Below are 24,798 nucleotides of genomic sequence, written 5' to 3'. Positions count from 1 at the left end.
CCGCTCCAAAGTGTCATATCTGCTGCTCCCAAAGCTGCTCCAATACATCCTTGGCCGCTTCCATCCCTGCAGTATGCAGTGGCAAGCTATAGCGCGCCAGAAAGTGCATTATTGTTGGCTGACACCGCTTTACCGTTAAATTTGTGCTCAGCACCTGCTCATCATGCACGGGGTCCTCGGACTGCGGCTACTGCTACATACCCGGTGCTCCGACAAGCAACTCCACCTGCCTGCCGGTGAACGCCAACAACTTGGATGTCTCGCTGGTCGGCAGCTGTCAACAGGCGACGGGGACCCCCTTCATTTGGGCCTACAACTGGTGCCCAAGCCGTTACGCCTGGATGACCATCATGGGATTACTTCTCTACTTGTTCTTCTTCGCTCCGGGTAATCACCCACGAATTCAACCGTTGATGTTGTGGGGCCAGCTTTATCAGCCTTTCACTGCAAACAGCAGTTACCAGCTAGGGAATAGGCTGAACCTGTCTGTTCACATGAGTGTCAGAATGTTTCTTGTACAACATAAAAAATATTGCAGTGGTGTGGGGAAATGAACCACTGCTTGTGTGTCTTCAAACCGAGTGCTCTGACAACCATACTAAGCTTGCCTTGTAGTGTGATCAACTGTTATAAGCTAGGAAGTGGGCTGAATCTGTCTGTCCCCAGCTGAGCAAATTCTGCGGGCTGCACAGAACTGCGAAAAAAGAAAAGAAGGTTGCAAGAAAACACTTCATAACTGCTGTTTGCAGTGATCTAGTTACGAATTAGAGAGTCGCTGGAGCGTGCCAGTTTTTTTCCCACAAGTGCTCCAAAATCAGTGATAGGTGCAATGTTAATGTTGGTAGGTAGGAAGATACCACGTGGCCTGACTTGAACCTGCTGCTTATTGCCTCATGTGTGCTCACTGCAGGTCTGGGAGCCATGCCATGGACCATCAACTCTGAGATATACCCTCTGTGGGCGCGGTCGACCTGTTTCTCGGTGGCTACTTCCTTCAACTGGGCCTTCAATCTCCTGGTTTCCATGACATTCCTCACCCTGACAGAGGCAATCACAAAATACGGTTGGTGGCACTTATCACAATCAGTTTCGCTGACAAATGAAAAAAACCGAATAGGGGATAAAGTGAGTTTTACTGAATTAATCGAATGCGAGTGCTGAAGACTGGACAATAGGTATGATAAAATTTGTTTTTCTACCACTACTCACACAGGTGAGGCTGCAAATAACAAATGAATTGGGTTCATTAAGGCGACACCTGTGACCATTTGTGGAATAGGAATTGGTGTCATGTTTCCTTCAGAACCTGGTTTTGCAATTCCAGTAAGCCATGGTTTAGGCAGTGATTGACTGGACAGCCATTTGGGACCTTGTTTTCTAGAGCTGTTGTGTTTGCTTTTCAAACATGTTACAAATGTTCGTTCGCGTAAAGCTTGCCAAACATGCCTCTTTTTCTTGCAGGCATCATCTGAGTCTATTTTATGTTAGCCTGAACATTGTGAAAATAATTCTTACTTATACTGAGAAGCATGAAGGTATCTGAGGGGCTTGCTTCGATATTTTGTTATTGTGCAATAAAGGCCTTCTAGTACTTTTGACATACTGAATCTTGCGAGAGTAAGAAAGCCATGCGTTTATGACTCCTCACACTAATCTGCTGGCTTGTTTATTTTTCGCAAATGTGTCATTGTGCAGCGGACGCAGTTTAATACTCCATTTAAGTGCGTTTCTCGCTCATATCATCCAAGAATAAATTAGATGTAGACTTTGTCCGGGGCAGTGCCACACGGGAAAGAAAAGTAATTTTCACTGCAGCAAACCGGTAGTGCCACCTGTCACAGCAACGCACAATGTGCGCCGTGTTTCATCGGTGCCGTGACAGATGGAGCCACTGTTCCTTTCATCGAGATTGATACGTTTTTGTTTCCGCATCGTCGCAGTCAATGTGAAATTCTTATTTTGTGCTGGATGTAACAGGGATGTAGCTCATCTAAACGTGCTATTAAACTGCATATTACGAGAATTGCCTGCAGAGAAAATTGTTGATTGTGTGCTTTTCTTTTGTTCCTGTCGCCAGGCACCTTCTGGCTGTACGGTGGCCTCTCACTGCTCGGTTGGTTCTTCTTCTTCCTCTTTTTGCCGGAGACGAAGGGCAAGTCCCTGGAAGAAGTCAGCGACCTCTTTGCACACCCCTGGTGGAGCGACTCGACCACACGCGACAACAAGAAAACAGTCCAGTATGTCCACATCCGTGGCATCAACAAGGCCTACACCACTGACGATGGAGACTCCGGAGAGGAAGACCGCTAAGGCTTTCGCCGACTGCTGTGTGCCATTGCTACCACAGTGTAGCTCTGGTGTGATGCAGCACATTTGCGCCACTCGCATTCGTGTCAGAGGCCAGGCCACTGCTGAGTTAGCCTATGTGGTCCACAGTCTGTAGACGATAGTCTATAAACTGCAGGCCATAGGTTCACTTCTCAAACTGTGGTCTGCAGACCAGAGTCTGCAGGTTCACTTTACAGACTGTGGTCTAGACCTCAGTCTGTTTGCAGGCTATGGGCTCACTTCACGGGCCACTTCACAGACTGTGGTCTGTAGACCACAGTGAGTAGACTGTGGTACATAGTGTGTAGACTATGGTCTATAGACCACAGCCTGCACACTACTATAGTGCACAGACTGGCAGCCTGTAGACCGTGGTGTGTAGACCATAATCTGTTGACTATAGTTGGCAGGCTATAGGTTCATTTGGCTGACCGTGCCGTCAAGTATAGGCTACATGAGCCATTCCACTGCTTGCTAGTCTACGGACTGGCGTGTCTCAGGTCCTGTGTACACATTGGTCTGCAGGACATTTTTTTTAGCAAACATACTGTGACGTGATCGAATACACCATTGTATCAAGGACTGTATTCATAGACTGGAGAACAACTCGTAAGCTTTTTCCCTGAACAGGGTTGTTGTTAAAGGTATTGACTGTTGCGTGAACAATCATGCCTTTTCTGTGGTGATGTAGATGTAAGGGACCACGCCAGTCCGTAAGCAAGCTGTCAATTCCTTGGGAACACGGCCTGTGTCCTGTGGTATGACATGCTACACGAATTGCCGATTCAATAGCCGGCAGCTTCTTGGTTGTGGCAGCACTTCAAAAACTGTGGCTGTCATACTTTGGCTAATTGCAAGGAAACAGTGGCAAGCGGCCGGCTTGTCTGCTGAAAGTGTGTCATAAATTTTTTGTTCAGGCTGGCTTCAGGCCTGCAGGTGTGCATTCACGCTTGGTGCTGGGTCAGAATTATTCTACCTTTCATATGGCTTTTAACTCTTAAATGGAAGAGACTAAGAGCTCAAAATTGGGGCATTCTGCTTTTCGTAGCACTTATTCCGCAGGACACTGGCCTGACATTTCCAACATTCATTTAAACTGCGGTTGAAAACACCGAAATCTTGGTCGTGGTGTGGGACCAGTTGATGCACGAGCTGAAATATTTTTTTGTTATTATTGATAATGTTATTAATCTATATGTGTGCATTGCATGTGCATTGCATGCTTAGACATGGCAGAGCTGGTTTGCGCAGACAGTTCTGTGGAATTATAAGTGCTCGGACGTTTTCCTTGTTTACATTGTGCTGTCAGCCCAGCTCCAGGCTGTCATGTATATTGTCTCGTTAAGTATTGGTCCCTTGGAAACGGCCAACTTCAAAACCAGCACTTTGCTGGCAAAAAGCTGGGGGCTTGAAGGCGATCATCTTCGTTACGCTGAGAATCTTGTTTATGCAGAGTTGTTTTTGCAGCCACGGAGATTCTTTTTGTTCTTCGTGAATGCGTGTAGACTACAAGTGTGATACTAGTCACCTCAGATCTGGAGGGTGTGCTATCGACGATTGTCTATGGGCGCTGTCGTCGCAGGCTGTTGATTCAAATGTTTTGTCACTGTTTGGCATGGTTAGAACAGTCGTCCAATGCAGAAGGCACCTGCATGGCTATTGTGATGCGATTGAGTGGGCCGTAGTGCCTTGCATTTGACCGTGCCAGATGGCCATGGGATATCTGTCTCAGCAGCTCGTGATAGCAATGCTCCGGCGTCATTAGAAAAATTGTTTACAGAGCCTACACTCCTTCAGATGTTATGCCCTTCGTGGTGCTCTGCAGCAATAATTGCTGTAATTCTTGTGCACAATCCTGTAACTTGTGTACCGCATACTCTGTCGGGAACGTTACGGACACGCGTAACATTTCTGATGGATAATACCTAGCGTGCTGCATTGGAGGAAGGAAGTGTTTCAAGAGTGATGGCTGTTATCGCTCTGGGAACAAAATTGTGCCGCAGAGGGTAGGACGTTATGAGAAGATCCCCGTCTTGGTGGGTGTATTGCGCTCTCTTGCATGTCATCTGGAAAATTCTAGCTGTTGATTTTGTTGCTATGTTGTGAAGATTGTTTATGCCTGTTTAGTTAGGTAACATGTTAAGCGAGGTACTAAATTGCTTGTTGTGTTGATGGATTGACATGCTGCTCGATTCTATTGCAGTGATAGAATGGCTTGCCCATTAGGGCATGCCATTTCATTTCTGTCGACGTTGTTTTCGCAGGCCAGACAGCCTGTGTGTCTAGCTTTGTCCAGCAAGGTACGTTTGCTGTGAGAAGCTGCTGTGAAGGAGCACGGGTTTCTGTAACCATCGACGACAGTAATCCAGAAGTAACAAAAGCTTTCTTTGTGACTTGTTTTTTGTTGGGATGTGAATGACAAGAATCCGTGTGATATGTTTGGTAGGCTTGAGCCTTCACATTGACGAAACCATCCAGACTATTTACCATCACACAATCTTGATTTTCAGTGCATGGCTATTAAAAGACTTGCTTTATCGGCTTGTGTCCTAAAAGCCGGATTGCACACATTCTTCAGAACAAAGTTCTTTTGTGATACAAGCCAAAATAACAAGCATCATCTTGATAAATTTTTTATATCTCCAAAGGTGGTGCCGATTTTGCACACTGATGAAGGCTTAGAGCTTGCACTTGACTGTGTTAACGATAATAATGAACTCTACAGTTCTTGTGGAGCTCATGACTTGTTGATGAGGAAAGGCGATCTTGTTTTTAAGCATTCAGAAATTTTTATTCACCAAGCGTGTTGTTGTTACCTTCTCTTTTCCAAGCTTGTCATTAGTTTGCATGCTGGCTAAGACCAAGCTGACGCTAGTCATGTTGAGATTAGCAGTGGAGCAGACATCCTTTTCAACGCGCAGAATAGCCTAGTTGTCTCACATACCGAGAAAAGTTTGAAAGGAAAAAAAAAAAAAACTGACCAGTTTCCTTCAGCTTGTTCACAATAATTTGTCCATGGCAAGGCAATAGCCATTGAACATGTAAGCATACTCAAAAGCTGCGGCCAAATGAAGAACTGGCCTGTACTATTACAAGACGATCTCACTGCTCCATGGTTGGGTTGGATGCTGCCATTGGTTGTATCCTTTAGTGGCATGAATGTCAAGTACAGTTGAAAGTTATGACATTGGCGGGTGATCACGATTTCTCTCATTGTCCTCACTCTGTCGCTTATGCATACATAACAAAATCAGCCTCCCCAGAAGTGCCATAATATAGGCCCCAAGAACAGCAGCAAAAAAAAAAAAAAAAAAAAGTGATGACACCTACAATGCGGCAACCTTCCTTGCTCAACTCGAGATTTTTCTTGGAACTTGAGCTGAAGGGCAAATTAGAGACTGTAGTGGCACCATGAAAGACCACGTTTATGGCGCCGAGAAGCGTGGTGAAATTGCCCTATGATAAGCATGGGCGGAACAAAATGGAACTTTTTTTTTTTTTTATGAGCAATAGCTGTGTTGTGGGGATGACTTATCGCCTCTTTAACCTCGCTTCGATGGCCCCTCTTGTACCTAGCTATCATCGTGCTCATTTACATAAGCTGAGAGGTCAGGGTAATGAGTAGTATCAACTGAGACTGTGGCATTAGATAAACCATGATGCGTGCAGGTTGCGTGCAAGATTTGAGCTTGTTGCACAGGCATGCCTGGTGGTCATGAACACCACTTTACAACAACTGTGACGCCTAATGCTGTGTGCCGCCTGTGTGTGACGCCTATGTGGGCTGTGTGCCCACGTTAACACAAGCGTGATTATTGCCACATATCAGCTATGACCCACTCCCGTGTGGGGTCAATGTACTTGACAAGTTTGAATGAGTTAGTAACTTGATAGCGACTATCGTAATGGCTAAGCAAGAAACGTGGACTTGGAAATAAGTGCAAATTGAGAGAATATTATGAAAATTTTTTGACGTCTTCGAATATGCAGAATTCAGAGATCATTCCTCTTTGGATCCTTACGTGCGATCCATATAGTGTGAGGCATTGTCATGTCCACATTAACGAGGGCATGCAGCGAGTTTAATATCACCTACATAATCATACAGCAGTCATGTGGCCACACTTATGTCAAATGAACACGTTCAGCAAGGAGAATGCCACAGCCCAATAACCTCAGTGTTGTAGTGACTTTACACTAGCTCTGCCTAGGCATTTTTGTTGTCTTCTATTTCTCGCAGCTTTTTGAGGGGTAGATCGAGAAAAGCCAATCACAGCTAGAAAAATGTATCAAAAGCTGTCGCTTCAGCTGAAGACCCTGAATTCCCTACTAAGAATGCGAGTTCTTGCTCATGATCTCCAGCGTTTGCCAACCTTCTCTGTTCATGACAAGCTACACACAAAGTTGGCTGTCTACACTGAGAAATTGCTGAAGGCAACTGACTGCTCTCTAAGTGACGTTGTTCATGTGACAGAGGTTTGGAAGTGTAACAAATAAAGCACATCATGTACATCTTGATTTGCTTAAGTATAAGGCATGCACTTTGTGTATGTTTTAGCTGAGACAAAGTAGTGAGCGCTTTTCAGAGCATTCTGAAGGGCTGCTTTCGGGGCCCAACTTTTTAAAATCAGTATACCTTCTTTCATTTAATGTTCTGCTCTTTTTTAACGGCCTTCCTTTTAACTCCTTATTTTTGTGATAGATTTCAAAGAGGTCCAATATTTTTGTTGTTTCATTGTTGTGTACTGTATTTGTTGTGCTTCAGGATTTTCGTGCATTGTGTTTGCTTGTGTAATATTTATGTGTTTGTTTCACACATGCTGTGCAGTATTATTCTTTTATATTATATTTTTGTAAATAGTGAGGTGCTGTCTCTGCGACACTTGGCCGTTGCATAACAATTTTTTTTTCTAGTGCGGCCAAGGCCGCTGTATGACCTTCAAGTGCACGTCCCCATAATGAGCTATACCGACCAGCAGCAATAATGTTAGCCATGTGTCTGTGGCAGCTTTAATTGGGCGGGTGGCAGCTCCCTCCCCAGGCTACTCTGTTAAACAATTATCTCCTTTTTGCTCTTTCCTGCAGTAGCCTTCATAGCTTAAAGTAAACAAATAAGTATGCACTATATTTACAAAGCCCGCAGTTGTAGACATGCAAGACAGATCACACTCCCCAACAAAGTCCACACATACCTGTTTTAATCGCTGCCCCTTGTTTATTGGGACAGCACCAGCAAGGCTCGCCATGTTAGTGCGATCCCTAACATCACTTCGCGCTTGCTTGTCCAAAGAGACTACATGGAAACACCAATTTGCAATTTATTTTTAGAATGCTAGTAATAGGTAGGGTTTGCCTCCTGCATGGCCAAGAATGTGCTGTTTCATGGTTGTTGTGCTTAATGAGAGAAATTTGTTATAATGGGGTTGCTCTCTCAGTGCTTGCTTTTTTTTTTCGAGTACTGCTTGCCGAAGCCACTGCGACCCTGACGGCAGAACAGGTGGGGCCAATATATGCCCGTGCTGGACCCCGTGCGCCAATGCTGGCCCACAGATGGCATTGTGTTGGCCAGTACTGGCCCTATATCGGGACTACATTGGCCATGCTTTTACTGTTACTTGGGTTGTGACATGGTCAGGATTGACCACTCAAACTGAGTATTGGCCATGCTTTTACTGTTACTTGGGTTGTGACATGGTCAGGATTGACCACTCAAACTGAGTATTAGTAGAGAGTACCAAGACTTGTCTTTCGATATGTGAATACTTCCATGACACCGTGCAACTGGAGTGGCTTTCAGTTAAAGCGCTTCTAGCAGAGGATAAATACGAGGACGTGTTAGTGGCATATTTTGTAACAAAGTTTGAGATGTAGTGCGCCCACCAGAAGAAATGTATACAAAGTACGGCCTTCTACTTTTTCTCTTACCTTGTTTGTCGTTTGCAAGAATCGTGTTGAGGTTGGCACTGCGTCGTTTGTTATACTGACTACCGCCTTCCTTCTCTTTGGAGGGAGCACATGAACATGACCAACATTCAGCCATTGTGGTGTATTATTTCAAGCATGCCGAGACCATGGCTGTTTTCCCGCAGCAACAGGCTCGCACGCATCTCTCGTCAAGGTGCTCGCACATTGGAGTTGTTACCCTTCGTTTGTGATCTGTACTGGTGCTTTCAGCATTTGACAAAGAATGCATTCCTCTTCCACGTGATCCCATGGCCTCAAAACGCAATGCACATTGTTTGGGATAGCCCTCTCTTCTTTTTTTCTAATGTTCTTTCCTCTGACTGCACATCACGCTATGCTCTTAGACACCTTTTGCCTCCTGTGGTGGTGTTGTTGAAATGACGTGCAGTTATCCTCATAGTACTACTACGATTGCACCGTGCAGAGAGAATCTACAGCACTCTTTGTATAACAATAACATGTTGTCTAGAAGTCTTGTTGTGACGTGATTGCAGAGTCTATTTGCCCGTTTTTTCGAAGGCTCGTGTTTGTATGCCTTCCCGTTTTGCACACAGTTCCAGGTGTTATGCACAACGCCGAGGTTGGTGCCACATGTTTAGAGGCTGTCGAGAGTGTGAAAATGGGTGGACGAAGACACAGGGAAGAAATTATATGGCTGTATGTGTGCGCAGACTTGTTATGTGAACGATATCACATTTTTGAGACCCGCTTGAAAATAACAGCCAGATTTGCACTAGACCTTCATTGTGCTTGTTTATAAGAACCGCTGCGAAGGCGAATGTTAGTGGAACGAAGGAAGATTATTGAAGGATGTTATACAACTGTTGAAAGAGTGGTCGTCTAGTTCTTAAACATTTAAAAAAGGCGATTGATGTGTGCTGAAAGAGTGCATCCATAAAACAAAGCCAAAATAAATGCAGATTTACCAAATGTGAGGTCTCAAAAGAGGATTACTGCAGCTATCGCCTTTTCTTTTTGTGACCATCTCTTTTCTTGTCCGTCTTTTCTTTTGCCCACAATTGCCCTCATGGTTTTGTAGAAACCCTTCTTAAATGTTTCAAATCTGGCTAGCAACTCTTGATAAACAATAGTTCGTTACCTAATGTCCCTCTCTCCTTCCTTCTGCTAACGTCCCATTTTAGTGCAGTGCGGTTGAACGGTTAAGTACACACCAAATCTAACCGCTCTCGCTTATTGCATTATTGGCAGCTGGATTGCAGTCTTTGTATGCTACTGGAAAGCAGGTCAGTTAGCTGTTTGTGTATGCGTGGCGACACTGCATAAGCACGTTGGCGGACAAAGGCTCGAGGGAAGCTGAAAGCACATTTATTACAGCGAGTTGGGACAGCAAGCTGCTTTTAAGGGACGCCGTGTCACCCACCGCACTCATGTCTTCTCCGTAGGCACAGTCCCGACTACCGGATGCATTGACCCGAAGTATTTGTGTCTTGACGCAGCAGCAATAGTTTCCCGTGCACTTGTTTTGTCTTGTCAGTACATGACGGCTTTGTACACTCTTTTGTGTATACCTGTATATTGCGTGGAATTAAAAGCACGCGGCAAATGTGCGTTTTCGTCCTCGTCATGTTTTCACAGAGGCACAACATGGTTTGACCAGCTTCTGTGAGAGAAATGTCATTCACTTTCAAAATGAACTTCTAAGATGCATTTGCATCTGCAAACAAGGATCCAAGCTGCTTGTTGTTAGGGGGTTCAGTACACCAAAGTTATGGGATTGAAATTTTGCGCAGACTAATAATAGGTTAGATTTTCCAAACACACTGTTTCCTGCAGCTTGCCTCTGCTTGGAAACCTCATAAGACTTGTTGGTGGCACTGGAGATTAATGTAGACGTGAGGCACTTATTGGAATGAAGCTGTATAGTATATACACATGTAGCTGCTGGACTCTACAGATAAACAATTTTGCTTCATGCTTTCGTGTGCAGGGTTACCTCATAATTTCTCGCCACTAGGCATTATTTGTATAGATCCGTGGTCGCCGCCCTGCAGTTGATCAGGCACGATTTTGTCATCGCACCACGTGCCCACTGTGACGACCTCTGGTTGAATCTGGCAAGCTTTGTCAACCTTGGGCATGCCGCAGCTGCAGTAGTTTGTAGGCAGTGTGCGTGGCACGTCTTCAGTCTTGAAGCCCATTGTACACGTCTGTTGAAGAATGCCCCCACTCTCTGTGTCTGTAAGGTTGGCCTTCGGGCTAGTCATGGTACTCTGCTCCTTTTTGACTGCAAGGCATTTCTGACTATCACTTTTCAAGACTGGGCAGTCGGAGTTCCTTTGTGTGTCCGATTCTTGGCTGAAAGCTGGTCGTCCGAGCTGTGCGTTGTCAGAGCCCCGAGGAGAACATGGTTGGAAATTGGGCACTGTCTCTGGCTCTAAAGTGAGAATTTTTCCTCCGGATGCAGCATGCCCACAGTGTTCAGCTGTGCTGTGACACTGATGTATGCTGGAGTCTAAGTGCAGATGTCCTTGCATTTCTGCTGCAGGTCTTCTCTTAGCACTGCTGTTTTCCAATGAAACAGTCCCTTGGTCTTGCTCCTGACTTTGTCCCCGTGCTCCTGGCACCACCCTGGTGTCCTTTCTCGCATCCTGGCTCACAGTTGAGTTGCCAGACGAGAAGAAAATTTGCAGTTCCTCGTCGAGAGTCTTGTATGGCAACGATGAGCTACGGGTCTTGTGTCCGGTGAAGTGGTCATTGACGTCTTCAAAAGCAGACATGATTGAAAAGTGGTCAGGGGGCTTGTACATGACCTGCGCCTTGATTTCCTCCATGAACCGCAAGTGATGAGCGTGCTGGAGTTGGAGAATCCAGGCACTCTTGTAGAAGCTGTTCATGTCTCGCACTTCTGTCACACCTGTACAATGAAAGCACTGAATTTTTAACTCTGCGGGAATCAAGGTATGACACACTAGTTTTTCGTACGAGGGTGGCTTGCTGAGAGAGACGAATAAATTGCAGGGCAGCTTATCTGATTATAACTGATCCACCTGTCATCAATATATCTCTACTTTCATGTATGGGTTTTGGTTTACGCAGTAGACACAACATGAGACATGTTAATTCATGTTTATCTTTAAAAATGTGTGCTAATCAAGTCTCTTGCAATTGGTTTAAAGTGCCATCCCTTTCAAATACAGTGTAGTAATGCTTTAATCCCCAATATAGCTTGCTGCACAGTTTTGAAGAAACAGTAGAGGCAAATGTCTTGCTGAAAATGCAGATTATAGTCTTCAAAATCTCTTTGTGCTTGTTCTCGACCAAAAGATGCCTCTATTGCTGAAAGGATTGAAATGGAAGATGGGATTCCTGAGAGAATGGGGGGTTGATCTGCAAGATGGTGCAGTGATAGATGCTTGCATTATCTGAGGGATCTTCTAAATTTTACTCTGACAATGCGCCACCGACACTGGTGAATAAGAAGAGCTTAGTAAGAGGGCACCAAACTCTTATAAGCTGCACCCCATCAAAGCTGCTTGAACAGTGCTCGAGATGCCATTAGGAGCGGGAAACACGTTTTCACAGTGATCATGTCCGAATCTCGTCCCTTGTTATGATCATTTTCTTGTTTATGAAAGCTCTGTTCATGCATCAGCTTTGATCCAGTCTTGCAATGTGTTCTGTATCTATCGTTCTTAACTTTTCACCTTTAATGTTAGTGATCAAGTATGTATTCTCACATTATTTAATGATTTTCCTAACCATGAGTAATAGTATTTAGCAGGAACATTAAACCAAATTGTGTGGGGTTTAATGTCCCAGAGCAACACAGGCTACGAGGGACACCATATTGAGGGGCTGTAGACTAATTTGACCAGCTGGGCTTCTTTAATGTGCACCTAAATTGAAGTACACAATCGCTTTTGCACTCTGCCCCCATTGGAATGTGTCTGTGGCAGCCAGGAGCCGAACCTGTGACCTTTCGCTCAGTAGCAGAATGCCACAGTCTCCGAGTCAGCACAGCGGGGAGTGCGATCATTGCTGCAGAGCTAGGTTGCGAATGATGCTGCATTTCATTGTGATTTGATAGTCCCGTTTGAGATGGAATGACATACTTACTTGGATGCTCTACTGTCATCTCTGTTGACTTCCGAGTTACCTGAAATGCAACTCTCAGTTGTCACATGTTCATGTTGTATGTCACATGTTTAGTAATGCCCCTTTGCCGAAGGAAAAAAAGAATGTTGAATGAAAAAGCTTTACCTCCAAACAGCTGACATCAAAGCTGTTGTCACAAGATTCTGCTTGAGTACAGCCTTCGTCTTCAATGCTGGGCTGCGTATGGGGAGTTGCGAGAATGGTGGGAATGGCTTTTGTTTGTATGTTGGTGGCTGGCGTGCGGACTGCGGAGATCGGTTTCCTTTGTTGAAGGCTGGATATTGGTGTTCTGGTGCCTTGCTCAGCAACACGTTGGACATGAGTGCATTCCACCTTGTTTTCCACCAAGTCCAGTCGATCCCCAGTCGCTGCTGGTGCAGTTTGGGCACTTGGGGTGGTTTGAATGTCTCTTTGGCGCTGAAAGCTATGGTGGGAACCTCTCGAGTCTTGTGCAATTTTTTGTGGGATCCTGGGTTGCTCTCCCTCCCTTTTCGCTACATCCTCGTGGCAGTTTCGGCCCGGCAGCGACGACTTGCTGTAAGGTGTGCTGGGAATGTTCCTAGCTCTTTGATGGCTGGACTGCATACTTATGGCGTCTGGTGCAATGGATTGCTGGAGGTTGGTTGCTTCTCTCCTACTGACCGTTGTGCCCAAGTGGCAGGCGTTGCCCACCAAGGAGGATGAGGCATTGTTTGGAGAGCTTGGAACTTTTCTCTTTTGCCGGACAGTTCTTGCATCGTGTTGCACTTGGTTGTGCTGGATACTAGCCATTCTGTTTGCTGGGGTTTCTTGGGGAAATCTTTCACCACTAAGTGGTGGAGCATTGCCCAATGGCGTGCCTTGAATTCTTGTTCTTGGGTGACGGTCAAGCCGCACTACACTGTGGCCTTGTGTGGCAATTTGTTGCAGGCCAAGCATGTCTCTTTTGTTGGCTGCCGCGTCTTGGAGGTAGTTTTGCACCATCACTGACAAACCGCTGTCGCTAGGTGAACCTGTGAAGTATGCAGGTGAGTACTGCTAGTTGCAACATTGGTATGTAGCCTCTTCTGCAGCATGTGTGATAAGAGCTTGTTAATTGTGTTACTCACAGATTGCACTTGATTTTACGTTACACGATGTTGATTTTTAAAACGCTTTTCACTGTTAAGTCCAGACTTAACATTTTCGGGCTGAGAAATAGAAAATTCGTTGTAGATGAAATGCAGAATGGAGACGAGGTGCTTCGGACAAGCTTGCCAAGAATTTGACAGGGTGATCTAATTCAGTTAAAGAAAGTGGGGTTTCCCTAGCATTTCATTTCTTCTTGAACCTTTCGAGCTGGTGTTTTGAAAGCCTGAGGGATCAGCGTTTAACATTATTTTAGATCTCTAGACATCTGAATTTTCAGTTTTATGACGAGTTACAGTGACATGTTGTATATCCTGTTTTAATTTAGCTTCTGCAGAACGCAAAAATGCCTGTGTATCGTGCATCCAGTGCAAGTTAATGAACCCCAGTTGAGGAAAATTAATCTGGAGTCGCCCACCGTGGCGTGTCTCATAATTATAGTATGGTTTTGGCACGTAAACCCCCAGAGTTAAATTTTTAATTTCCTTTCTTTGCTGCTGTGTCTACCATGGAATTCACATACCTCTGTATGATACTGTAGTGGCCGGTGTGAGTGATGAACAAGAAGCGATGTCGTTGCTTCGTAAGCTCCAGGATCGCTTGTCTTGTAGCTGTTGCCTTAATGCCCATCTCACTGATGGTGTCCTGGGTTCCTGGGAAGCAAGACTGGCAAGTATAAAGGGGGCTTCGGTAAGATGTTGCCGTGCACACATCTAAATGCCATTAAAGTGACTTGAAGTCGGGCTTGTCGGTATTGTCATAGCACAGGAAACTTCTACTTCCACTCCAGCCGACTTATTAGTGAGATTAAATTATTTGTTTTCTTCAGTGAACCTCACAAATGGAGGGTGAAGAAAATGTAACATGCATGTACAAGAGGCATGTACAATGCAGAGAAAATTACAGTGACTATACATGCAGGTCACGTGATAGACACAGAAACGTCCGATAAAGAATTCCTCTAGTTTGTCATTGCTGAAAAGTGAACAGTTGGCAGTTCGGACAGGGCATAATGTCTTGGTAATGAAAAATGGTGTGTGGGATCAACAAACAGTGCATTGTTTAGGAGTAAAGATATCAATCCTGTACATTCAGCTCCCTATGTGTTTATTTGTGAGCACTTTCAACATTTGTTTTATTATTTGGGTAGCCTTAGTTTTCCCAAATGGCTTTCGTTAAAGCAGGAGCTTGCTGCACTTGTTCTTGACGTTAAGAAGTGTGCTGTAGACTTGCACAGTGTATTTGATGCTTACATCCACCGGAGAGTTGGGCAATGGTTCTTCATTGGGGTCAACATCTGCCGGCCAAGGGAACATGGGATCCATAGCCATGGGCTGACCATTACTGAAAAGAAGTGAGATGCCAGGCCTCACAAACAATTGAATGGAAGCATTATCCTAAAGACTGCCCAATATGATTTCATCCACGCTTCCAAGTTGCATCCAAAATGGGCATTTGAGTCAGTTCGCATTCGTAGAGGACAACATACTGTGTACTTTGCAAATTTTGTTTTTAAGTGTGCAGCATCCTTGCCTAATTATCTGTTCTCTGAGATACTCTAAACTGTTGTTTTCAAATGGTTACATTGCAGAACTACTTCTTTCATGCCCTTTCATATTTAGTATTGCGCTAATAAAATTATTTAATCTTTCACAGTGATATACGGATGGGTTCTTCTGGGTGAATGAAACAAATAGGATGTGCTGCACTTATGCCTTAATTACTACGTCCCTCAGTGTGCGTAATTGCTGCATAACATGGTTAGCAACAAGGCTTCATAATCGTTTGTACCACAAAGAATTTGTATAGTTGAGCTGATGGGTCAGAGGGGTCACTGGGGGGTTGTCCTCTGGAAAGTCGACACCAGCAATCAGCCCGTCGTCATCATTGCTGTAATGTGGAATGGCGACAGAGCCCTGGCTCTCTTCACAGCTCACTTGAAGCCACTCTGGGCTGAAAAGAAAAGAGAAAAAAAAAAAAAGTATACCCGTAAACACATTACAATGTATTAACATATCAGTGCTATGTGTAATTATAGTAAAAGTTGCACATTGCAAAGTTTGGTTTATAGTAAAGAGGAATTATTGCGATTTTATACTTGTAGTAGCTGTCTTGGCTCTGGGGTTCTTGATTAACCTCTTCCATGGTAGGGCAGGGGTCTTCGTTGTTCCTGTCCCATTGGAGAAAAGAAAATGGTGTGTTGTTGTTATCCTTTCATTGCATAGATTACACCCACTATGGGAAATTGAACATGATGATACAAATTAAATTTCCCTTATGTCTCACCGTTTCTGAAAGCAAACATTGCAAGAAAGGCTAAATTTTTGTGTGACGCGTAAGACAAGAAAATGAATCGGGGAACATGAATTGAAAAGTATGAAAAACGTCATTTATACAACGCCATTTCCCCCTTTCTCTCTTTATTGAAAAAAAAAAAAGTAGAAAGGCGAGTGTTAACCACTGAATTTGTAACAAAACGTTTGTTAGCACAGAACGTACCCGTCTTGAGAATACTCTGAGCACGCCAAGGTAGAAGCTTCCTTATCCAGCGCTGCGTATGTAAATGGAAAAAAAAAAAAAGTGCCATGTGTGAAAATATAGATCCGTTCAAGGAACGCCGTAATGAACCCGCTGTAATGAACAGTCAATGACTAACCAGTCGACGCGGTTGCGATGTGCTTGGAAAACATGTCCAATTTTTGTAGGTCTTTCCCTCCATGGACATCGGGCCACTGTGTGTTGCGCGCCTCCAGTGTGCTCTGCAATCGCTGCTTCTTGAAGAACTCCTGCATGACAAGCTACGGTTCATATAACGTGCAAAGCCTGGGGTCTAAATTGAACTTTAGCGATGGTCTCACCCGCTGTGCCATCTGCTTTAGTTTTCTTTGTACCCGTGACCTCGCGCCACCGGTCCAATTCATAGCGAAAACATGCGTCGTCTGCTACGCGCAAGGGCGCCGCCGCCGCCGCATGACGCATTCGGGCGCGCTATGACACATTGCGGTTAGCGGTGAAATTCATTGCACGTACAAACTTACCCTTTCTGAGTATCACAATGCTTCTTTAGCAATTATAAATCTTAGTATTCTTACGCCTATTAAATATAAATGCATACTTACGCGTGTGCCAATGTTAATGAAGCGACATAGAACTAATTTTTTTATCGTAGGAAGATTGTTTACTGGTGGGTGTGCTGGCGCTGCGGTCGGTGAGTGAAGCGGCGCTGGCGGCGGCGCTCTCGCAAAGTTGTCAGGTTGGTTAGGTGAGGGATCTATCGTGTGCTTCATTGCTCTGCATTCCAGTCGGTCCGTCTAGTTGCTGTGGGCTGCCGTGTGAGGTGCGTGCGTTTGCGTGACCGTGAAAGGAAGGAGCCGCGCCGCGTACTGCGGAACGGCAGAGGCAACCTGACCCGGAGTGATCGCAAGACGACGCTCTTCGAGGAAATGGCGTTTCCCGTGTCCGCTTCCAAAGAGGGCACGCCGCGTCGCTCGTGAAGGCGCAGCACCCGAGCAAGAGCGCAGCAGCGGTGCGTAGCCCGCAGCGACCACTATGACCAACACCTTGTCAAAGCTGATCGAGAAGTTCTCCGAGACGCATGGCGTGCCTAGGGAGCGCATCACTCGGGGCATCGCGGCCGGCATCTTCGCCGCGTATGTCATCCGCGTCGGCTACCCGCTCGTCTCGAACGTCGCCGAGTCGCTCAAGAAGAGAGCCCGCGCCGCGCAGGACCGAATCTCGACCACGAGCCCGGAGAAGACGACGCGGCTAGACGTCGTCGGCCTGGACAGCGTGACGGACCTCGCTTTGGCCGCCGTCACGCCCGCCGATGCGGTGCGAGCGGACGACAACAACGTCAGGACAGCGAGCACGCTGGCCGCACTGCGCGCGTTCCCGGTTTTCAACAAGACGTTCCTCCTGCAGCTCTTCAAGCTCATCCGCATCATGATCCCCGGTGTGCGGACCATCGAAGGCGCGCTGCTGCTGCTTCACACACTTTCGCTCGTGTCTCGCACGTTTCTCTCCATCTACGTCGCCCGACTCGAGGGTCAGGTGGTCAAGTTCATCGTGCGCAAGGACATGACCCGGTTCGCGCTGCAGCTCTCCAAGTGGCTCCTGGTCGCCATCCCGGCCACTTTCGTTAACAGCTTGATCCGGTTCCTCGAGAGCCAGCTCGCGCTCGCCTTCCGCACCCGGCTGGTCCGCTACGCGTACGGACTGTACTTCAAGAACCAGACGTACTACCGCGTCAGCAACCTCGACGGTCGCCTGGAGAACGCCGACCACTGCCTCACCGAGGACATCACCACGTTCAGCCAGTCGGTGGCGCACCTCTACTCGCACATCACCAAGCCGCTGCTCGACGTCGTGGTCATCACGTTCACGCTCTTCCGCATGGCCCACGAGATGGGCGCGTACGGGGTGCCGGCCCCGGCCGTCGCCTTCTGCGCGGTCGGCGTGACGGCGCTCATCCTGCGCAAGATGACGCCCCGCTTCGGCAAGATGGTCGCCGAAGAGGCTCGTCGCAAGGGATACCTGCGATTCGTCCACTCCAGGCTCATCGCCAACGCCGAGGAGATCGCCTTCTACGGCGGTCACAAGGTGAGGCCTGCTAGCTGCTGCGATCTGTGCGTGTGCTTCACTGTGAAGAACGCATGTTACGGGGAAATGGTACGGCAGGGAACCCGCCAGTACAGGGTGAAGCATCGTAGTTGCGCGGTTGTCCAATATATAGACAAGCAGACGCGCTACATTCACACGTGCTGTTTGTTTACATTGCCCTGCCCGCTTTTGTAGTCTGGCTGGTGACATTCGGGTTTCGCGTGCGGTTGTATTGTTGCTTGGGTCAAAACGCGCTCGACCTGTCACATGGCATGCGCTATGTGTTATCTACTGTATCTGGAGTTAGTGAAAAACATGATTCGTGGCAACGCTGTCAAGTTTTGAGCCGAAGCAACCGCCCGCTATCGCAACGCTTGTTGCAAACGGTGAGGGGCGAGTTTAGGTGAAAGACCATGACACCGTCAGACGTGCTCGAGCAGTAGCTGGTGTCGATTCGGAATCGCCTCAATGCGCATCAAGCACTGCTGCAACTTTCGCTCACGGTACTAACCTCCATCGCGCATGATAAGTTCCATGCAGATTTATTTGGGAGTGGAAACTGCCTTTGTGGGCACGGGAAATCGTGCCAACCTCATTATCTGGCAGGGGCTTGGCGAAGGTATTGTTATTGTAGTTATAGTATTCATTCGGTCTTTCATTCAAAAAAGCCAAACTGTCCCCTTAATTTCAGTCACCTGACAACTCTCAGTTATACGCGAGACCAGTTCTTTCGTAGTGTTAGTTCTAAACTAACCGTAAAGTTATATGCTAACTGAGTGAATTCACCGTCACTAAACTGGTCTCTGGATATGGAAAGCGAGGTTTGAACTGTAAAGTGGTCATTGTTCGATCGCCGATTGCTTGTTCCGCGCGAATGCGTTGTGGATTATTAAACTGCACTTTTTAGCGTCCGGTTTTTTCACTTGCGCCTGTTCTACGCTCAGAGCGATAAGGCAGCGGCACAGGTGCGTCTCGTAGCATTTCTTGACATTTCCATTCCGAAAGGGTGTGTGTACACGGCAGTGTGACGTCAATGCAGAAAAGGTCAGTACCGAAGTTGCAAAGAGCAGCAAACTGTGTAGTCGTTAATTAAATTTTTTTTATAGTCTGTGATAGGGGTGATTGGGTGGGGAGGGGGTTGTCCTCGGGAAAGGCCACGGGCACACCGAACAGAACTGTTGTGTGCCCTTGTTGTGTGAACAGAACAGAATACTGTTGGATGCCAGACCGTTTCAGGGTGGGTTTGCTGCACTATCGCATGCAAAAACTTAAAAAAAAGAAATTCCGAAACTATACAATATGCAATATCGAAAGTTCAAAGCGGGCCTCAGGTTTCAAGGTATACATCACGCCGAATTTGGTATAGTGCACGAGACTTACAGAAGAAATACACACACGAAAAAAAAAATGATAGAAAGGCCCAGCCAAAATTGGATTCGGTTTAAGCGAAAAAGAAATGGAAGCGTGGACACGGTTGGTTTTTAATTCCTTCTCGGAAAATTCGCGGAGAAATTCCGTCCTTACGCTTCAGTGCACGATAGTAGGCGATGCATTTACCAAACGCGCAGGATTTTAATAATAATAATAATAATAATAATAAGAAGAAGAAGAAGAAAGGAGCCTCCACAGGGGGCAGCTGGATAAAAAAGAAAAAAAAATGCCGCAGCCGGGTTATTTTTTACAATGTGGGAAGACGTGTGCCTTGGCCTGGCCTCCTATCTCCGGGGGCCAACTCCTATTTTCCTATTCAAGCACAGGCGAACCGCAGAAGTTGTCCCTCTGCGGACAACTGCTTGACTGATTCGAATGAAATTTGTCGCGATTGATGGAGAAATGTGTATAGCGACCGCAGGAATCAGAATTTTTTATTTAGATCCTCGCAGGTTTTAAACATACAAGAATTGCCAAAAATTAGCATGTTATGAAAAAAAAAGTTTACGTATCCTTAGATATATGCGCCCAAAAGTGTAAGTAAAGCTGTTTGTTTCACTTCCCCCGGTTTTCAAACTAATGGGGATGAAAATGTGGGACTTTTTTTCTGAAGCCCTATACCGTTTAAGTGCGCTTTGCCCCCCACTCTTGCTCTTCCCCGCGTCATTGCCATAGAAAGTTGTCCGCGGGTTTAGCAAGCATCTGTGTAGTCCTTAAAAGGAAAAAAAAAAAGTGCTATAGTCGGGGGTGGAGGGGGGGGGGGACGAAGAGCGTGAAAGGAGCGGTGAAGCGGGAAGTGATTTGGCCCGGGAGAAGATACCTGGCTTGCAAACTTTCCCCCAATATTCAGTAAAGTTTGCGAATTCGGGTTCGTTCCCACGATTGTTTCACGAATGTTTCGTCTTAATGTTGCGCGAAAAGCAAATTCTGTTCGCAAAAGAAGCTTTCGCTCTTCGGTCTCCGTACCGTTGGAGGCCTTAATTCCGATTGCGAAAGGGCACCAGAGGGGTTATAAATGCTTGGAGGGAGATACTGGGGCAGGCAAGCGACAACGGTAACAGAAATGTGGCCGGAGAAGAAGTCGCTGTGATCGCAAAAGAAGAAAACGGTGTAACCTGTCAGTTTGTGCCGTTGCAAGTTTCCTGAGTACGAAGTTAAATCATTGTTAATAAACTACGCTGTATCGTACAGAATCTTCGAGCTCAGGGCGAACGAAAAGAACGAGAAGGCGAGCTATATATCCTTTCTTGTAGTGTCGTTTTTTTGTTATTTCGTTACCGATGCTCCCTGTCGCAGACACCGTATACGCACACTTCTTGCTGCGCACGCGAGTTCTTGGGGTGGGGAGTTTGCTGTTGGACTTAAAAGAAAAGAGTGAAAAAAAAAAAAAAACGTCACCAGCGAGACGAGTACAAAGCAGTAACGGTATAGAGCGGCAACGCTACTCGTATAACCGTTATCTTCGCTGCTTTCTGCTACCTACGCTGTACACTCTTAAAAAAAATAATAATTTGGGGCTTATCTCGTTCCGCAAAGATAGTCATCATTTGCGTTGCTTGCGTTTCCTTTGTTTAACGCTGCAAGCCCGGTACTTTCAAATCACGAACGGCATGCGCGTTGACAGCATGACAGAGCGTTCTCGACAGGAAAGTAGCGAGCGCAGCGTTTTCGAGAATGGAAACGCAAGCGAGAGAGACGACGAATATCGTTGTGTGCCAAGATACGACCCAAAGGGTGTATACGTGTGTTTAAGAGTGTGCTGTAGAGAATGCTATGTAACGCTGATAACGCGCAGGTCGTTCATAGACTGGAAATACGGGACGCGCAGCGTTATATAAAAAGGGAAAGGCGCGCAAGGCTGGTGACGATTATTGTCGTGGGACAAGATAATTCCCATAGGCTGCAAACTTTTCCAAGAGTGTACACTCTAAAAACAGTTGCACCCTTTGGGGTCTATATTTGTCCCACAACGATAATCGTCATCTGCCTTGCCCGCGTTTCCTTTCTTTAACGCTGCGAGCCCGGTACTTCCCGGTCACGAACGACATGCGCGTTATCAGTGTGACGTAGCATTCTCGACAGAAAAGTAGCGAGCGCCGAGTTTTCAAGAAAGGAAACGCAAGCAAGGCAGATGACGATTATTGTTGTGGGACAAATACACACCCCAAAGGGTGCAACCGTTTTAAAAGTGTAGCCGTACATTCTACACTCTAAAACAAAATTACACCCTTTGGGTCGTATCTTGTCACACAACAATAAACGTCATGTGTCTTGTCCGCATTTTCTTTGTTTAACGCTGCGAGCCCGGTACTTCCCAGTAACGAACGGCATGCGCGTTATCAGCATGACGTAGCACTGCCGGCAGGAAAGTAGCGGGCGCGGCGTTTTCAAGAAAGGAAACGCAAGCAAGGCAGATGACGATTATCGTTGTGTGGCAGAGATACACCCCGAAGGGTGTAACTTTGTCTGAGAGTGTACTGTACAAAAAAATTGCCAGCTGGAACTCTGGCGCTGCGATCGTTGAGCCTCCATGGGAACAATGGACATAGAATAGCACTGCATGGATTTCTTCAACTTTCGTGCTTATGGCTTCAAACGTCGGTGGCAGTGGCGTTGCCAGGGGGTGGCACATACGGGTACGTGCCCCCCCCCCCACCACCCCCTCGAAATTTCTCTGTTAGTATGCCGCCTTTCAAGCCTTCCTCCCCCTTTCTCCTCCCAGTCCACGGTGAAGTGAAAGTTCCTGCCCCCCGAAAAAAAAAAAAAAAAAAAACTGGGTACGGCCCTGGGCGCTTGTTAAGCTTTATGTCTATGCATATTCAAGGAATTATACGTTTCTAAACACGGCAAAGGCAGCAAGTGGTCCCGCACACGATCAACACGCCGTCTATACGATGGTCAACAAGCTGTGTGGCAAAGCCGTTCGAAGCCGGGAGGACGAAAAGTCAGGCAAATATCAGTGCCGCCGTTTTCCACGAACCGTATATGTCATGCCTGGGCTGTGAACTGCCATACGTAATTGTATGTATGTACGTCCCGAGCAGTTGCTAGCACCAGCGTTGTCTCTGTAGTAAATGGGAAACTCGGGATGTATGCGGAGGCGCGTCGTACGCGACGCTTTCGTCGTCCTCGTGACTGTCGATGCCGCGTCGGTCGCGTGGCCGCTATGTGACGTGTGCGCGCGATGGTTCGTGCTCGGCTGCGTACGTACTATCGATAACGTGACGAGGTACGGCACGCTAGCGGTTTCTAATCACGTGCCCAGCCGCCGGGTGCAATGTCCACTCGGCTTCCTGCTTCGGCTTTTGTTTTGTTTTTTGATCATTTATACTTCTACGCGCTCGCCCCCCCCCTCTCCCCAACTCTCCTTCCCCGCCGTCTTGCTGCAACCACTACCCCTCTCTCTCTCTCTGCCGGCACACCGGCTGTAGCGGTTCTCTTGGCAAGATTCGTTGCAAAGATTGCCGGAGGGGACAGCTAGCTGCCTTTGGAAGCTGGCTACGACTATAGTGCGCCTACGGCATTCGAAATCGGCCCTTCTCGCCAGACACGACTGGGTTAAGCCGTTCCCGCTGTCGTCTGCTGCTGCTGCCGGCCTTTCTTTTCTTTTTGCCGTCTGTTCGGTGTGCCCTTGGTCGTTCGCCTGCACTCGGCGATGGAGTTCGCTGAAAGTGTTTGCACTTTGCGCACACCGAGACAGCTGCTGCTGCTGCTGTCACCACGAAGCTCTCTTGCGAAAGGAGTAATTTCTCATTCTGAAAAAAAAAAAAAAGACAGGCTTCGTTTGTTTTCCTCGAAAAGATCAAACAGGGTTAGTCATTTATCGTCGCTATTCCTTAACGTGCAGACCTAGATCGAGTATGCTTCCCCACACTGCGACGTAGACACGATTTTTTTTTTTTTCTGCAGCCCAGATCGGGGGTTTTGACACGTAAAACCCCATAACTTAAATTCCGCCATGTTGTCGAATTCTGTGATGGCGGCATTTTGAGCCAATCAGAGAGGCAGTATATAGCATCCATAAGTATGCGTAAGCATTGCGCCACTTGCTCATCTCCGCGCAGCCCGGTGTCGTTATCGATGTCGTGAAACTTGATCCGGCCAGTAGAAACGACAGGCGCTGCTGCGACACAAACTGCTGCGGACGGCGGCGCAAGGTGCATTGATGACGCAGGCAAACTCCTGCAGGCGGCGGCGGCAGGCGCGCCGATGACGTTCCGATCATTATAAGCCATTATCGCTCTTTAGCGCCTTGTCGATCCGCGTCGAACCATTATGAATCGCGATAAACCGGCGGCAGCTGCGTATGACGCGGCCACGCGGGCCCAATCTCGAAAGCGATCTGCGATGGGGACAGAGTGCGCCGAGCGCTGATAGCTTCGTGCGCTCTGTGTTCTCGCCGCTTATAGTTCGCGTTGAAGCGAGGTGCAGCACGAAGGCGAATTCGCTCGCTGCTACGGGCCCTATCTTGAAAGCGATCGTCTTAACAGGGACGGATGGAGGGGCGGTTTTCCTCGTTGTGTAAGCATAGAAATCCTTACGCATTTAATAGTACCCCGCAACTGATGACCGTTATTGCTCGGGGAGGGGGGGGGGGCAGATACGCCTCGAAGGGCGTAAACTTTTTTTTGGAGCGTATATATGCCCGAACGGACAACGTTCTGACGCGGAGGTGCAAGAATGTTTTACTCTCGCACACCCATTCCGTTCTTAGAGCTGTAGGTCGCCTAGAGCACCTAATATCGATTACCGTCGCCAGCTGCCTGCGCGGCCAGCTGCTCAGTGGTGGTGGATAAGGAAGATTACACGATAAGAGCGGACCGAGCGTTATCGCCGTTGTGCTTTCCGTGCAGTTCCCGCCGACCCCGGCAATAGACGGCTGCCCCTTAGAAGCACTGCAAATAATGCTGTGCTCCTGATCGTGCTGCTGAAATGGTTCGACGCGAAGCAGTTCCAACGCTGTAGCTTCCACTCTAGTCGCATCTGCACAGCTTGTCGCCGATGCCGTGGATGTCCCACCACGAGGCGGTGCATGGTGGTCGTGCCTGTAGGTAGCTTGCGCCAAGGATGACGTCAGCGTAGTGTATTCAGTGCCGCGCGTAACCTACTTGCACGAAGGAAGGAAAGTTTAGTGGCGAGGCCCTTACCTTATACCGGCTGTGTTGCGGCAACGCAACCTAGATATCACTGTAGGCCAGCGCACTCCGCTTTATGACGTCATGCTACTCCGTGGCCGAAATTTCCGCTGCCAAG

The 24,798-nt window shown here is 47.1% G+C and overlaps 3 protein-coding genes across 3 annotated transcripts in view; 2 read left to right on the top strand and 1 right to left on the bottom strand.

Annotated features, from left to right (window-relative positions):
* Positions 1-9,860, top strand: part of LOC142557499 (proton myo-inositol cotransporter-like) — a 28,229-nt gene extending 18,369 nt beyond the window's left edge. The window contains exons 7-9 of the mRNA XM_075669395.1: positions 152-387; positions 911-1,063; positions 2,078-9,860. Of these exons, the coding sequence (XP_075525510.1) occupies positions 152-387; positions 911-1,063; positions 2,078-2,310 (622 nt within the window). The 3' untranslated portion in view covers positions 2,311-9,860. The remainder of the gene's footprint in view (positions 1-151; positions 388-910; positions 1,064-2,077) is intronic.
* On the bottom strand, positions 8,814-16,631 carry LOC142557497 (uncharacterized). Its single transcript, XM_075669393.1, has 10 exons — positions 16,374-16,631; positions 16,172-16,301; positions 16,015-16,066; positions 15,614-15,685; positions 15,307-15,468; positions 14,769-14,859; positions 14,039-14,168; positions 12,514-13,400; positions 12,370-12,409; positions 8,814-11,167 (listed from the first exon to the last, which is right to left on the bottom strand). Exons 1-10 carry the CDS (start codon positions 16,434-16,436, stop codon positions 10,248-10,250), a joined length of 2,547 nt encoding a protein of 848 aa, XP_075525508.1. The 5' UTR covers positions 16,437-16,631; the 3' UTR covers positions 8,814-10,247.
* A 112-nt stretch (positions 16,632-16,743) lies between these two features.
* Positions 16,744-24,798, top strand: part of Abcd1 (ATP binding cassette subfamily D) — a 99,903-nt gene continuing 91,848 nt past the window's right edge. The window contains exon 1 of the mRNA XM_075669394.1: positions 16,744-18,114. Within this exon, the coding sequence (XP_075525509.1) occupies positions 17,065-18,114 (1,050 nt within the window). The 5' untranslated portion in view covers positions 16,744-17,064. The remainder of the gene's footprint in view (positions 18,115-24,798) is intronic.

This window comes from Dermacentor variabilis, chromosome 9 (assembly GCF_050947875.1).
Source record: "Dermacentor variabilis isolate Ectoservices chromosome 9, ASM5094787v1, whole genome shotgun sequence".
Lineage (NCBI taxonomy): Eukaryota > Metazoa > Arthropoda > Arachnida > Ixodida > Ixodidae > Dermacentor > Dermacentor variabilis.
The sequence above is the reverse complement of the archived record's forward strand: the minus strand, read 5'-3'. Positions and strand labels throughout refer to the sequence as shown.

Excerpts from the sequence above, each read along its gene's own strand:
- LOC142557497 (XM_075669393.1), bottom strand. The coding sequence starts at position 16,436 with ATGAATTGGACCGGTGGCGCGAGGTCACGGGTACAAAGAAAACTAAAG. Across the intron at positions 14,860-15,306 it reads AACTATACAAATTCTTTGTG|TAATGGTCAGCCCATGGCTA; the intron begins GTACAAACGATT and ends ACTTCTTTTCAG. Across the intron at positions 14,169-14,768 it reads TGCCCAACTCTCCGGTGGAT|GAACCCAGGACACCATCAGT; the intron begins GTAAGCATCAAA and ends CTTGCTTCCCAG.